The sequence below is a fragment of the Podarcis melisellensis genome, assembly GCF_964234715.1.
Source record: "Podarcis melisellensis genome assembly, chromosome: 1".
NCBI lineage: Eukaryota > Metazoa > Chordata > Lepidosauria > Squamata > Lacertidae > Podarcis > Podarcis melisellensis.
In genome coordinates this window covers 43,617,402-43,633,178 of record NC_138528.1, presented here as the reverse complement: position 1 = coordinate 43,633,178, position 15,777 = coordinate 43,617,402, and the positions used below count along the sequence as shown (strand labels likewise).

At 47.8% G+C, this 15,777-nt stretch overlaps 1 protein-coding gene and 1 long non-coding RNA gene across 2 annotated transcripts in view; one reads left to right on the top strand and one right to left on the bottom strand.

The window, feature by feature from the left end:
- Window positions 1–6,687, top strand: part of LOC309357594 (cytosolic phospholipase A2 epsilon-like) — a 42,076-nt gene extending 35,389 nt beyond the window's left edge. Inside the window, exons 17-21 of the mRNA XM_081889874.1 lie at window positions 553–660; window positions 3,051–3,236; window positions 3,560–3,726; window positions 4,925–5,105; window positions 5,964–6,687. Coding sequence (XP_081746000.1) covers window positions 553–660; window positions 3,051–3,236; window positions 3,560–3,726; window positions 4,925–5,105; window positions 5,964–6,175 — 854 coding nt within the window. The 3' untranslated portion in view covers window positions 6,176–6,687. The remainder of the gene's footprint in view (window positions 1–552; window positions 661–3,050; window positions 3,237–3,559; window positions 3,727–4,924; window positions 5,106–5,963) is intronic.
- The window catches only part of LOC309358136, a 322,055-nt gene extending 312,371 nt beyond the window's left edge, over window positions 1–9,684 (bottom strand). The window contains exon 1 of the long non-coding RNA XR_014163349.1: window positions 7,685–9,684. This is a non-coding gene — a long non-coding RNA (uncharacterized lncRNA). The remainder of the gene's footprint in view (window positions 1–7,684) is intronic.
- Between the last annotated feature and the right edge of the window lie 6,093 nt (window positions 9,685–15,777).

The following is a 15,777-nucleotide window of genomic DNA, read 5'->3' as shown; positions in this document are numbered from 1 at the left end:
CATAACTAGAACAGAGCAAAAACAACTTCCTGGATTTTTTCACCGTATTTTTCACCCATAGGCAGCAAAAATGGGTGCCGTTTTGTCAATTATTCTCTGGAGGGATGAGAAATTATCCAGTTTCTAGGAAGTGTGGCATCAACATTGCTTCTTCTCTCTCTCCGCTCCCAGCATTTATATCCTTTTTTTTTTTTTGCTTCTGCTTACAGTGGCAACTATGTTGGCAGCCTGGCCAATGTCCCCAGCCTAGCTTTGTTCCTTAGCAGTCTTGGGTGATCTTCGGAGAAGTTTTGGCTCAATTCTTGTTCAAAGTCTCTTATATACATTATCTCAGTGTACCCTATCAGTCTTGTAATGTATACCAGTATTAATATATTAGCATAAACAGAAGGCTGAGTAGAGGCTCTTCCAAAAGGTTCATGACTGAGGTGAGATTTGAACCAAGAAATAGACTCACAGCTCACCCACTTTTAGGCACTATGTAACATAGGCATCTCAAACATGAAAACTGCACAAATAAATCCCAATTTCCCAATTTCTTCCCTATCACAGGAATCTGGAGTAGTGTATTTTCTATAAATTTGATGGATGTCTGGTTTATGAGTGTTAGTACGGAAGATTTTTGGCAGATGTGGACACGAAATAGAATAACTGAGCTTGGTAAGTTACTGTTCCATTTTGTTTCTGCATTTATGTACTTTCCTTCTGTAGTCCTATTTATGTGCTATTTGTGTGTATGTTATAGCTGTGTTTACTTGGGAGTAGTGCTTTTAGCCTTGCCTCTCTCTTTTCAGTAACCATCACAGTTGCCCATAAAGCAGCTCTTAACACACAGGCTTCTGCCTCTACAGGTGTTCAGATCATGCACACAAGCAGGAGCTTGCTTTTTGGGGTGACTTCACGGACAACTGTAGGCAACCTGTGGTTATCAGAAGAGAGAGACCTGATGTCAGGACAGGGCAAAAAGTACGAACATGACTATGCCCTACATGTGCACATCAGTGGGCCTTTTGTATTTCAGTGATGTATTTTACAATTCTTTAAGCAATGCTACAAAACACACTAGTAATTATTAGTGCCATATACAAAATAATCACAAGCTTACTTTGGCCTGGTTTTGGCCCTGGGACTGACTTTGTTGCCCTGCTAGGTGACCCTTACCGGAAAAGAAACAGGATGGTGTGTGCCTGTTTGTTCTGCTGTTCTTCTGGGAATTTTCCAGTATCATTGACCGCAGGATCTCTCTGGATTGGCTAGCTAGGCTGGGGCTGAGATGGCACTGTATTGTGACGATTCCAGCCCTATCTGGAGCCTGATTCCAGAAAGTGCCTCTGAGGGACTCCATCTTGTCATGGGTCCATCTTGTTATCCTTGTGCTGTTCATCACCTACATTAACCCAATGGGAGCAGCCATCCAGAGTTTTGGAGTACTTACTGTCCCCCATAACTCCATCTCCTTGTTCTAGCAGATTCCAGAGAAGTAATAGGGGTTCTAAACCAGTGTTTGGGATCTGTTCTGGACTGGATTTGGACAAAGAAACTAAGGCTTAATCCAGATAAAATGGAGATACAAATGGCCACAAGAGAGCTAGCCTGGGATTGGTAATACACAATCTGATGGGATAGCACTGTGTGAACAATCAGGTGCATTGCATGGAAATGCTACCGGACCACCCATGCTCTTAGAGGAGCAATGGATGTCTGTGGCCAGGAACTTCAGTGCATAGCTTCAGCAGGAGTGCTACTTACACATTTTCTAGAAAAGACAGATCTGGCCAGTTTCACTTCCCTGGGCACATTTTGGTTATCAACTACTGTAATGCAAAGCTCTCTATAGTAGGTTGCTTTTGAAAACTAAGGAAATGGAAACTGGTGCAGAATGCTGCTGCCAGAGTCTTGCTATTCAAAGCATATAACCATTGCTATTTGATCTGCAGTGGCTCCTGGTGTGTTTCCGGACCACTGGTTCAGACCACCTTTAAAAGTTCAAGTGCTTCAGGTCCGGAATCCCAGAATTCTGCTTTTGATTTAAGATCTGTTGTGAAAAGTTTGTTCTGTGTGCCACCAGCATCTGAGATATGCAGGCCATGAGCTTCCTCAAAAGGCTCATCTGGCTCCCTCCTTTTTAGCTTTTTGTATGCATTCTGCTTATGATTCAGTTTGATTTAGATTAATACTCTGTTCCCTGGGATCACAGCTTTTTGTTGCATCTTGTATCACTGGTGCTTGTTGTTATGATAGCATTTTAAATATTTTAGTGGTGTTATTCTGTTTTTATTGTGGTGGTTCCAAAACACAAGTTTGCAACAAAGTGTAAACCCTGTATGGTGCCTGTGTTACCAAAGACATGTTTTTTTAATCAGGTACACTTTAAACAAAATAGCTTTTCTTTTTTAAAATAAAGTATGACAGTGGTAAAGTATGACTTTGATTTTCTAAGTAAAAGGACCTAAGGACTCAAAACCTCATTTAAAAAACAGTTTACCCTATTGGTACCCAACACTGACAATTAGCACAAGGGTGGGGGCACAAGTGGGTATTATACTGACTGGATGAGCTTAGAGTGGAATACTACCAACAAAGGTGTTTCCCAATGTTTGCTTCCTGCAGCAGTGATAACACTTTTGAGCTTAACTCCTGCAAATCAGATAGGGTTTGGGCTGGATCTCATGACTATCACTGCTAGTCCAAATGGCTAGTAAATGCTGGCCCTACACAGCAGTGCAGGTTATATCAACAATAGATGACACCTATGACATATGTTGGTGCAGAACAGAGCTGGTGTAACGGCTATCTACCTACATGATGCAGGCAGATGAAATGTTGCACATAATCACATTAAGAAACCATATATGAAGCAGACCATATATAAGCAGACCAGCTTTGGAACTGTAATTTGGAGTTTTAGGTAGATTTGATACAAAAACAAACTTGTAGAAAGCCAAGATGGTATGGGGAAATGAAGCACTGTAAATTTCAAGCATCTCATAGCATGGTTACTATTTTCTAACATGGAAAAAAATGTGTTTAATATGTTGTTCCTTCTACAGAGGAATGTCCTTGGTATCCGTCAACAGATAAACTCCCTACCCGTATGCAGTATCCTCTGGACAGCCTTGCCAATGCTTTTCAAAATGTTATTATGTGGCGACCAGCAGTTTCGGTGGTCCCTAATTTTCTGAGAGGCTGCCCAATGCACAACGAATACCTAGAGAGCAAATTTTCAAAGTGGAAAGGTATAGCAAGAGCTCTTTTTTAAATGAAAGTTCCCTTGGGTTAGCTTGCTTGGCCAATACCTAAAGCCTTCATATGGTAACTGGGGAGTCTTTAAGGACTGAGCATTTCCTCTTCTTCCAGAGGGGAAGGACTTCCTGGGTAGGCAACAGAAACTGTGTGCTCTACCCAGTTACTGAAAGACAGAAGTTCAGAGACTGGAAATGGACAGTCTCTTGAAATGTCATAAGTGGGGAGAACTATATTTTGAGTGCATTTTCTGTTTCTTTATGTTCCCCGTAGGAGCAGCACTGCCCGTTTCTGACCACAAATTCATTTCTTTCAGACTGTGATCTTGATACCTTTCCGAACCAGCTGACAGGAGCTGAAGATTACCTGTATCTGGTAGATAATGCATTTGCCCTTGAAAGCAGCTACCCGCCACTCATGAGGCAGGGAAGAAATGTGGATCTCATAATACACTTAAATTACAGCGAAGGATCACAAATAATGGTAAGCAATCTTGAGCACAGCTTTCCCCCACAACACAAATAATGGGAGTGTGCATAACTTATTTGCTTTTGACAGTCGGTTACTCATTTCTGTCCCTATCATACAAAGAGGAAGTTGATGGTCTGTACTCTGTGCCTTCTCTTCTGTTGAAATCATCTTCTTGCAGCTGTTTCCTCCTCTGCCACCAGCAATACCAGGGCTGTGAGAAGGGGAAACTGACAAATGCTGTCTTTCACACGTCTTCCCTGTCAGATGGAAGAGAGATAAGATAAATATTCTGCTAGCTTTATTCACATTGCAACACTGCTTCTGTGAAAGCAGTTAGGTCCACCAAATCAGTTTTTTCTCTTCTAGACAAGTTCTGCTGCTTTTTGTTTGCATGTACACAAGACATGTATTTGGAGGTCAGTTCTGAATACACTAGTAAGGAGGTGACTTTTGTGTGTGAGCTGTTAAAAGCCTATGCACAGGATGTATGTTCTCAGTCCTGTTTGCAAGAACAGTTTCCAGCCAAGTTTCCAGACCTCACTGAGAAAAACTTCTTTCCCATTCTTTCTTTCTTTCAGTTGCAAAGAAAAGGCCTTTTGCTTTGATACTGCTGCTATCACTGGGACAACTGTGGATTGATTTATGTTATAAGATTTTTTATAGCACTTTTTACCAAATGAAAGGTCCCAAAGCAATTAATCCCCTTGAAGACTTACTTTCTCAAGGGCTTGGGAGGGGGTTTCTTCTCTTGCCCTCAGCACTCCTTTCTCCAACTCTTCCTCTTATTTACTCAGAACAGAGATGGAAGTTCTGGGAGTTGAGCAAGGTTGAACAAAATTGATATTAATGGGTGGGGTTCTTTAAGGTTTCCAATCACCCTACAAGCTGTTCACATAGTTAAGTTTGGGCAACTAAGGGCACCCTTCTCCCTAAAAAGAGATGGTTAACAATATAATTAGTTCGTTCTGCAGCATAATTTGCCTTTCGCACAGCTGAGATAGAATCTCAAAGCCCTTTAATGGAGAATTTAAGATGACCTTCTGGTCACAGGTGAAGTGCAAACTCTGCAGTGTTCCATGTTGCTGGGATTGGGGAAACCAGAGATTTAAAAAAAAAGTCTACGAATTAGGCGTGTGCGAATGCACTTCCAGTCTATCAAGTAATGGCCCCACTATTAAAATCATGCTTGAATTTTATCCCCCTTACATAGCCTCTGGAAAAAGCCGCAAAGTATTTATCAGAACAAGGAGTCCCATTCCCTCAAATTATACCAAAGGAAGATGGTGATCTGAAGGAATGCTACTTGGTGGGAGATCAAGAGGGCCCTGAAATTCCAATCGTGCTTCTTTTCCCCTTAGTGTGTGACACATTCAAAGAGTATAAAGCGCCTGGTAAGTCTGTACAAGTCTGATAATTTTTGCTTTTCATTACATTATGATCAATTCTGTTCTTTGACTAAGTTGAAAATCTAAGAGAGTTGTTTCAAAAGGAAAATGAAGAAGCAGGGGTAAGACATGCTTACTACTAAACAGAAGCAGTACACAATTCAGGATACCACCACCCCCTTTCCCCACCAGTCATATTCTTTGTAACATCAGAGGTGACACTGGGCTGTGCATGTCCCAGATTACATGTGGATTCATGTGCTCTTCTAAAAATACTGCCACCCCAAAAAGCTATCGAGTTTTTTTTTCTGCAGTTGTACTTGGGAGATGTCATAGGTCTTCTATGCCAGCATTTGGACCAAAACATTGATTTTTGAGATAGCACAGTCAGCTGGCTGAAGTATTGCACTCAGACCTAAAGACCCAGTTTTAATTGAGTCCGGTCTCAGCCACACATTTCGAAAGAAGATTTGGGCACACTGCTTCTGTACTGAGGAGAAACTGAAATAAAGGAAAGAATAATTACACTCCAACAGAATGATTTTCCAAAAGAGACGCTTTAAAGTCTGTAATGCATTTTGCTGTACAAATTATTGAAGACAATAATAAGCCTTCCCTATTTCCCTCACCAAGATGATATCTTTATTTCTTTCCGGGTTATTTCCCATGTACATATACCTCATGCATGAGAATTAACAATTTATATATCTGAAGAAGTGGACTCCTGCCCACAAAAGTTTATGCTGAATTAAATCTGTTAGTCTTTATGATACCACAAGACTCTCTGTGGTGTTTGCTGCAACAAAAACCAGGCTATCTCTCTGAAATAAAACTACCTACTTATATATTGTTTTTAAATCTTAGGTGTGAAACGAAGCCCTGAGGAGATGGAAGATGGTGAAATTGATCCTACCAGTTCCTTTGGCCCATATAATATATATTCTTTGCGGTATTCAGAAAAGGACTTCCAAAAGCTAGTAAAACTTTGTGAGTACAACATCCAAAATAACATAGATTTGATTTTCAAAACTTTGCGTATAGCTGTGGAACGGAAGAAGCAGAAGAAGAAGAGTTAACAATTTCAAAATCCATGGCGAGCCTTTTAGCGGAAAGAGAGCCTCAAACCTCTGACATTGTTCAGTACTAGGGAGTAATCGGCATTTCATTCCAGAAGGAAAAACAAAGAACTCAATCAAACAAATATTAAAGTCGCTGTTCAACCCCTTCGGGAGGAAATACTGGATATTAGAAATTATTAATGAATACTGTAAGTCATTCTACTTTTGTTCTTCATAGACAGTTCTGTGGCCGTACATTACATTATCATCTTGGAAGCTACTTTTAAGTGCTCTGAACAAATTATTGTAGAAATACACTGTAAAACTTCTTTCTTACAGTGCTATTTATGCTCTACATATCCCTCCCTTTCCCAATGCATTTGAGGTGTTTTATGTATTGTTTCATGGTTTCTGTACAAATTATGTAAGAACAAGTGTTTTGCATAAAATTGTTTTGCTGAAATATGAGTAGTGCTAAATGATTTTTATTAAAACAAAAAAAACCAGTTTCTGGTACCTATGCAACAGTATCACTCTGGAAAAGTCTCCATGTGTAGGAACAGGCAGTACTCATACTGTTCTATGTAAGAATCTTCATTGGATGGATCTGATTGGTCCTATGATTTGATAGGGAAGGAGGGAAAGCTGTTCAAAACTGTCAAAGAACATGGTGCTGATCATGTTTTGATGCTGGGGTGGTGGTGGTGAATCCTTACACATCAGTGTTTACACAACAGGATGATGGGGCAAAGATTCCTAGCTACTGGAATAAGGGTGATTTCTTCATATAAAGGTAAAGGACCCCTGGATGGTTAAGTCCAGTCAAAGGAGACTATGGGGTTACAGCACTCGTCTGGCTTTCAGGCCGAGGGAGCCAGCGTTTGTCAGCAGACAGCTTTCCGGGTCATGTGGCCAGCATGACTAAACCGCTTCTGGTGCAACAGGACACCATGATGGAAACCAGAGCACATGGAAACACCATTTACCTTCCCGCCACAGCGATACCTATTTATCTACTTGCACTGGTGTGCTTTTGAACTGCTAGCTTGGTAGGTACTGGGACAGAGCAACTGGAGCTCACTCCATCACGGGGATTTGAACTGCCAACCTTCTGATCAGCAAGCCCAAGAGTCTCAATGGTTTAGACCACAGCACCACCTGCATCCCTATCCCATCCTCATTCTTTATATAGCACCCAGCGCAACAGACAACCCCCACAAAAAGTCTGTATCTACACACAGAGACTGAGAAAAAAGAAAGATGAATGATTTTTATTTAAGAGAACTAGTCCCGGGTTTAATGCAGAGATTGCATGGCTAAAATTTATAACATAAAGGGTTTCGTTTTGCGCCTTCAGGTAATCATTTTCTGCATGTACAAAAGCTGCAAGCACATTTCATTAACTGAAGATCTTACCAGCTGGTGCACTAGTAGTTTTCAGAATGCACAAGATTTCAAATAAAAGAAAAGTAGATTTAATTCTACATGGGATGCCTTGTGCCCATCTTCAGAAACAGACTAAATCACTATTCAGAGAGCCAGTGTGGTGTAGTGGTTAAGAGCGGTAGTCTCGTAATCTGGGGAACCGGGTTCGCGTCTCCGCTCCTCCACATGCAGCTGCTGGGTGACTTTGGGCTAGTGACACTTCTCTGAGACTCCTTAAAGGGAGTGAAAGGCGGGATATCAAATCCAAACTCCTTTTCTTCTTCTACTATTATTCAGCATTCATATTGCCAGTCCATACTGGATAGGGATGGGAATTGTACTGTACCAACAACAAACTTTTATGGTTTTTGTTGCAGGAAGATACATCAGCTCTTCCATTGTGGGAAGATGTCTGGGTTCTCGCAAGTAATAGATCTAAGATAGGATGGCAGGGCATAAAAATCTTAGGTAACAAGGATCTCTTTTACACTATCAAATTATTAAGCATTAATATTAACATTTTTAGATTCAGTACCAGAGCAAGATGCCTAACATTTCACCTGCCAAATCAATAATTTTGGGGATATGCTGCAGTGTTACATTTATGAGATGTAAGGAACTGGTATTCAAAATGAATACAGATTCTGAGATGCCACCATAATTGCAAGCTGTTGTGGGAAACTTTCATATTCAGTCCTAATGCATCTAGCTACAAGCCTTGCAAGAAATGCAGGGAAGGGGAACTTAGTGGCCTTCCAGCTGTTATTGGACTACAACGGTCAGCCGGCATAATCAATGGTCAGGGATAATGGAAATTACAGTCCAGCATCTCAACAACTACAGTTGCCCCTGCTGTAAGGTCAATTATTATTGTTATCCCACATTGAAGGTGTGTAGCTTGGGTATTTCATTAGAGACCCATGCTCTCTGAGGCTAGGAGTGCCTTTTACCAGCTTTGTCTGGTTTACCAGCTACAGATGTTCTTTTCCAGTGTAGTCCATGCACTGGAAACCTTGAGGCTGGATTACTGCAAGGTGTTCAGTGCGGGGCTGCAGAAGGCAACCTGACACGTGACACCATTATTAAAAGATCCTTTAGCACCATCAGCTGTGTCTTGTGGAACCCTTTGCCAACAGGGATTCAGCAGGGGCCCTCTATTTCAACTTTGCTGAAAACTTTTCTATTCTGTCAGGCTTACGCAGGCAATTAACAACACATCTTTCCATAATAATCAGATCTGATTTTAAATTTTTCATATGGTTTTCTTTATAACTGTTTTAAATCACCCTGATGGGGTTTTTTTTATGAATAGTGGTATATAAAAATATTTTAATAACATGAATAAATAAGGGGGGAGGTTTGAGATTGAGATTGACTTGAAAAGGCCACCTAGTTAATTCAGGGTAGAGGGAAGATTTAAACTAGGAACATCCTTGTGTGTAGCTCAGTCTCTTAGTCACCAATTCCTATCACTGAATGGTTGCAGTTGGTGAATGTACTATGACAAGCTGAGGACTTAACAGGAATTGCAGGGAAGGGCATGATTTAAGTTGCCCATTGTGCAATAGTATGAGATTCTGCTAAGTTCTAGGGTCTAGATAGACCCAACACCAAACCTGAGAATCTCAGCATTGCAATCCAATTACTGTAAAGCACTGACTGCAGAGATTTGGGGTAAACTGAGCAGGAAGCTTTGGTGTGCATCCCCAAACTTACCGTAAGTTCACCAAGCCTTCCAGGATAATTCAAGAAGCTACTAGGGTCTTTGGAACCCTTGGAGGAGTTACAGTGGTGCCTCGCAAGACGAAAAGAATCCGTTCCGTGAGTCTCTTCGTCTAGCGGTTTTTTCGTCTTGCGAAGCAAGCCCATTAGCGGCTTAGCGCTATTAGCGGCTTAGCGGCTTTTAGCGGCTTAGCAGATAAGCGGCTTAGAAAAAGGGGGAAAGGGGGGGGGTCGGAAAAACTCGCAAGACATTTTCGTCTTGCGAAGCAAGCCCATAGGGAAATTCGTCTTGCGAAGCACCTCCAAAACGGAAAACCCTTTCGTCTAGCGGGTTTTTCGTCTTGCGAGGCATTCGTCTTGCGGGGCACCACTGTATTAATTAAGCAACTAGGAATTGCTTTTCTTCCAATGCTAATTAATTTCTCTTACCCAGAATTATTTTTTACTTCAATGTGGCCAATGCCTATTGTGAACTAAGAGAAGGGGTGAAAACCTTATGGTATACATTTGCTAACCTAATACCCTTTTCCAGGGCACGATAAACCGTCACTCGCTTGATCAGGCTGATTATGTTCCAGCCCATGCTGTTTTTCCCTCTCCCTCCACTCCCCATCTCCCTGAACCCTCAACACTCCAGAAAACTCAGTCCTCAGGAGGTTGTTTCGTTTTAAATTAAAAACAAATATTATTCTGGATACCTGGGGCATCTCCAGACTGGTGGGGTTCCCCCGCCCAGGTGTATTCTGCAACATGTTACTGATGCAATAATAAGCCATTAGCAGATTTATAGTTGACCATCCACACGATTCTGCTTTACTAAGTTATGTGATGCTTCCCAAATGACGACACACTATTGCTACCCAGAAGGTCACTCTTGCTCGATGGCGCAACAAAGTCTGGGAAAACAAAACCAGCAGCATTTGTGGTATGAAAAGTTACAGGACTTCAGCAGAAAGCTGTGGTGCATGCTCCAGAATGAAGCAGTAGGTCTGCGCCAAAATCTTTGCAGGTGCAAACAGTACTGAGAGTGGGATCAAGGATAACCACTCTGTTCTACCGTCTTGGTTGGTGACAGATAGAGAAATAATGAATGCACAAGAAAAAGGAGCACAAGAAAAAGGCTTCTGGATTTGGACTAGTAAACCTGTCCAAAAAAACAGGCAAAAACAGAGGAGTGTGATGGCCTGGGATTCCGAGTCTGAGAGCGATCCGGAGGAACCCCAGCCGGCACAGGAGTCCCCGCCTCCAGGGCCGGCTGAACTGGGGCAAGGCCTAGTTGCTGAGGAAACTCAAGAGCAGGCACCAGGTGAAATCATTCAGGCCCCAGAGGTGCTGGAAGACTCAGTGGCTACAGGTGAGCCTCCTCCAGGACCCAGTAACCCTTCGGCCTCTCCTGATCTGCAGAGGCTTAGAGCAGAGAGGCGAAGGGAACTGGTGTCTCCCAGGAGGAGTGCTCGCCTTAAGGCCAAGAGAGGCGGGGCTTCTGGGGGCCGGGACCGCCCCCGGCCTTAGAAGAAGATAAAGGTCAGGCAGCCCGGTCTCAGGTTGCGGGAGCAACGTCGTTGTGAAGTATCTGCTTTACCCAGTCCTTGTTTGGCACTCCCAGTGTGCCTATTCCTCGCCTGGATTCCTGCTTCTGCCTTACCAGTGTTCCTGCTTCCCCGCCTGGATTCCTGCTTCTGCCCTACCTCCGTTCCTGCTGACCTGCCCGGCTCCCTGTTGATCTTGGCCTACGGTAATAATACCTCATCCCCCCTGGGACCAGCACAGTTTGCTCCCGCCACACCCGCACTCCCTCTTTGTTGGGGTGCGTTCGGGAAGATTCAGAGGCCATGGCTGACCAAGCGGCTACATTGTTGGCAATAGCCCAGGAGAACCAGGCCTTGACGCACACCGTGCAGCAGCTCAGTAACGTGGTTGCGGCACTACAGCAGCGTTTGGACGCCCTACCGGCTCCTGGGGCCGACGCCCCGGCTTCTGGCAAGTACCCAGTGGCCTTGCCTGAGAAGTTTGATGGGGCTCCGGCCAGCTTTCCCATGTTCCTTGCCCAGGCCAAGCTGTATATTCAGGGGCGCGCCCGGAACTTCCCCGACGACCGCACCAAGGTGCATTTTTTGATTAGTTTGTTAAAGGACCAGGCGGCCAAGTGGGCGTTGCCGCTGCTCAGGCAAGACTCCCCCTTGCTGGCAGACTACGGGGGGTTTTGCAATCTGTTGGAGGCCGCGTTCGGCAACCCTTTGAAGGGGAGTCAAGCCAACCGGGCGATTCGGCGGTTGAGACAGGGCAAGTCCAAGGTGGCCGCATACACCACAGAATTCCGGCTGCTGGCACAGGACTTGACCTGGAACGACTCTGCTCTTCGGGACCAGTATCTCGAGGGGCTTTCAGATGAGATACTGGACCAGCTGGCCACAATGGAACGCCCCACCACGCTAGACGCTCTTATTCAGCGGAGTCTACAGATAGACGATCGGCTAGAGGACCGGCGTCAGGCTCGGGGCCGCCAGCACCTCCAGTTCTCGGCCCCGGGGTCCACCAGCAGCCCCACAGGCCCAGCTGAGTCATTGGAGGAACCCATGCAGCTTGGGGCAGTGCGGCCACGCCTCTCCTCCGCAGAGAAGTCGCGGCGTCGGGAGGGGAATCTATGTCTCTATTGTGGCGGAAGCGGACACTATGCACGATCCTGTCCTGAGAAACCGCCAACCCCAGTAGCTGATGGCCCTGGCTCCCTGGGGTCCCAAACAGCACAGAATGGGACCGCACCAATCGAATTACAACACCTTATGGTTCCGGTACATCTATACCCTCCAGGAGGGCCTTGGATTCTTACCCATGCCCTGGTGGATTCAGGGGCAACCCGCTCTTATATGGACGCTGCTTTTGCTGCCCAGCATCGGGTGCCACTTCGGAACAAGCCAGAACCGGTACAGGTGGAGGCAATCGACGGACGGCTACTGCGTTCGGGCGCCGTCACTCGAGAGACCCAGCCCCTGGTCCTGTGCCTCCAGCAGCACCGTGAGATGCGAACTCTGGATATTGCCTCCATGCCCCGGTTCCCCCTGGTGCTTGGGATGGACTGGCTAGAGGATCACAATGTGCAGATTGATTGGGTCAAACGGACTGTACACTTCCCAGACCCCAGTTCGTCTGCTGAGACTGAGATGCTAGCAGCTGCGCCCACTGAGGAGGCTGCTGCAACGCTCCCCGCGGAGTACCGGGACTATCACGACGTGTTCGAGGAACGGGGGGCAGACCAGCTGCCGCCGCATCGGTCCTTTGACTGCGGCATAGACCTCCAGCCCGGAGCGCCTCTACCGGTGAGTCGCTTATACTCGTTAACAGAGCCAGAGCGCGAGGCTTTGCAGGACTTCTTGCGCAAGAACCTGGAGCGAGGGTTCATTAGACCTTCTACCTCGCCCACTGCTGCGCCAGTGCTCTTTGTTAAAAAGAAATGTGGGGAGCTCCGCCTTTGCCATGATTACCGGGCCCTGAACAAGATTACCATCCCGGACCGGTACCCCTTGCCCCTTATTTCGGAGTTACTGGAGCGGGTGCAAGGGGCGCAGGTGTTCACCAAGCTAGACCTCCGGGGAGCCTACAATTTGATTCGGATCCGCGCCGGGGATGAGTGGAAGACAGCATTCGGGACCCGGTACGGACAGTTTGAATACCTGGTTATGCCCTTTGGTTTGTGCAACGCGCCTGCTGTGTTTCAACGGTACATCAACCACGTATTTCAGGACTTGCTAGACAAGTACGTGGTGGTGTACTTGGATGACATTCTGGTTTACTCTCGTGACCCGGCGTGCCACGAGGGCCATGTCCGGACCGTGCTGCAGCGCTTGCGCGAGCATCGGCTGTATGCAAAGCTCAGCAAGTGCGAGTTCCATCAGCAGTCAGTGGACTTCCTGGGTCATCGACTCTCACCAGGTGGGGTGCAGATGGATCCTGGGAAGGTGGCAGCGGTTCGAGAATGGGCGGCACCTCGGAACCGCAAGGACCTACAGCGTTTCCTGGGGTTCGCCAACTATTACCGGACCTTCATTGCGGATTATGCTCACCGCACCACCCCGCTGACCCGGCTTCTGCGCCCCAAGACGCCGTTTTCCTGGGACAAGGAGGCGGAGGAGGCATTTCAAGGGTTGAAGGCCTGTTTCCAGAGAGCGCCAATCTTGCAGCATCCGGATCCTTCTCGACCCTTTGTGGTAGAGACTGACGCCTCCAGTACGGCTCTCGGTGCCGTCTTGTCTCAGCAGCACGAACCGGAAGCGCCACTCCTACCCTGCGCCTTCTATTCCCGCCAGCTCCTTCCAGCGGAGCGTAACTATACTGTGTGGGAGCGGGAACTGCTGGCCATCAAGGTGGCCTTTGAGGTTTGGCGCCACCATCTTGAAGGAGCAAGACACCCGGTGGAGGTGAGAACCGACCACCGGAACCTGGAATACCTCCAGACCACCCGCAAGCTGAACCAAAGGCAGATCCGGTGGGCGTTGTTCTTTTCCCGGTTCCAGTTCCGGATCCGCTACATCCCTAGCTCCCAAAACCAGAAGGCGGATGCCCTGTCCCGGAAACCTGAAGACAACGCAGACACGGTTCAGCAAGCAGCACCCACCACGATCCTACCACCAGCTGCATTCCTGGCCACCCAGGAGGTTGAGCCACTGCAGGCTCGGGTGCGGGAACAGCAACGGGTCGACGCTTGGGCCCAGGAACGACTCCGGGAACTGGCCGAAGGTTCATGCCCTCAGTATCCAGGGCTGGTTTCGCATCAGGGTCTTCTGCTGCACCACGGGCGTCTGTACATCCCACCAGGGCCGCTGCGGGCTGAGGTTCTCCGGATGACCCATGACGCTCCAGCGGCGGGGCACTTTGGGCGGTATCGGACCACCCATCTGGTAAGCCGTGAGTTTTGGTGGCCCCGCTTGAAGGCTGACGTGGCTCGCTACGTCGCTGGTTGTGATGTCTGCAGGCGGGCCAAGGGGCCTACTGGGCGACCCCCCGGCCTTCTTCAGCCGTTGCCGGTTCCACCACGTCCTTGGCACACAGTTTCTCTGGACTTTGTAGTGGAGTTACCCCCGTCTCGTGGCTGCACCTGCCTTCTAGTTTTCTCCGACCACTTCACGAAGATGGTGCACTGTGCCCCCTGCCCATCCATACCCTCAGCTAAGGAAACCGCGCAGCTGTACCTTCAGCATGTCTTCCACCTGCATGGCCTACCTGAGCGTGTAGTATCCGACCGCGGCGTTCAGTTCACGTCCCGGTTTTGGCGTGCTTTGCACCAGGCCCTCGGAACAGAGGTCTGTCTCTCATCTGCTTACCACCCACAGACTGATGGCCAGACAGAACGGGCGAACGCGGTACTGGAACAGTACCTCCGGTGTTACTGCAGCTACCAGCAGGACGACTGGGTCGACCACCTAGCATTGGCGGAGTTCGCTTATAACAACGCGGTGAATGCGTCCACCCAGCAGACCCCGTTCCAAGCCAGTTATGGCCTTCACCCACGGTTGTTTCCGGATGTGCTGCCGGCATCTGCGGTCCCTGCGGTGACAGAGTGGCTTCAGGAGCTCCAGTCCCAGCAACAGCTGTTGATGGAGCAGCTGCGCCAGGCCAAGGAGGCGTACAAGGTCCAGGCCGACCGCCACCGCCAGGTGGGGCCGGAACTTCACGTCGGTGACTTGGTATGGCTTTCCACTCGCCACCTCCACCCTTCTCGACCTTCGCGGAAGCTGGACGCCCGGTTCACCGGCCCGTTCCCTATTGTGGACCAGGTCTCGCCTGTGGCATTCCGTCTCCAGTTGCCAGCAAACCTGAAGGTTCACCCGGTATTCCACAGGTCCCTTCTGAGTCCGGTGGCCCCACCCGACGAGTTCCACCCAGACCGTCCCCGACCGCAGCCAGTTTTGGTGCAGGGAGAGCCAGAGTACGAGGTGGAACGCATTCTGGACTCCCGATACCGCAGGGGAAGGCTGCAGTATCTCATTGACTGGAAGGGGTATGGGCCAGAGGACCGCTCCTGGGAACCAGCGGTCAACGTCCACGCACCTGCCTGCATCCGGGAGTTTCATGCAGCGTACCCCAGCAAGCCGGGTCCGGGCCCTCAAGTGAGGGGGAGGCCTGGGAGGGGGGATGGTGTGATGGCCTGGGATTCCGAGTCTGAGAGCGATCCGGAGGAACCCCAGCCGGCACAGGAGTCCCCGCCTCCAGGGCCGGCTGAACTGGGGCAAGGCCTAGTTGCTGAGGAAACTCAAGAGCAGGCACCAGGTGAAATCATTCAGGCCCCAGAGGTGCTGGAAGACTCAGTGGCTACAGGTGAGCCTCCTCCAGGACCCAGTAACCCTTCGGCCTCTCCTGATCTGCAGAGGCTTAGAGCAGAGAGGCGAAGGGAACTGGTGTCTCCCAGGAGGAGTGCTCGCCTTAAGGCCAAGAGAGGCGGGGCTTCTGGGGGCCGGGACCGCCCCCGGCCTTAGAAG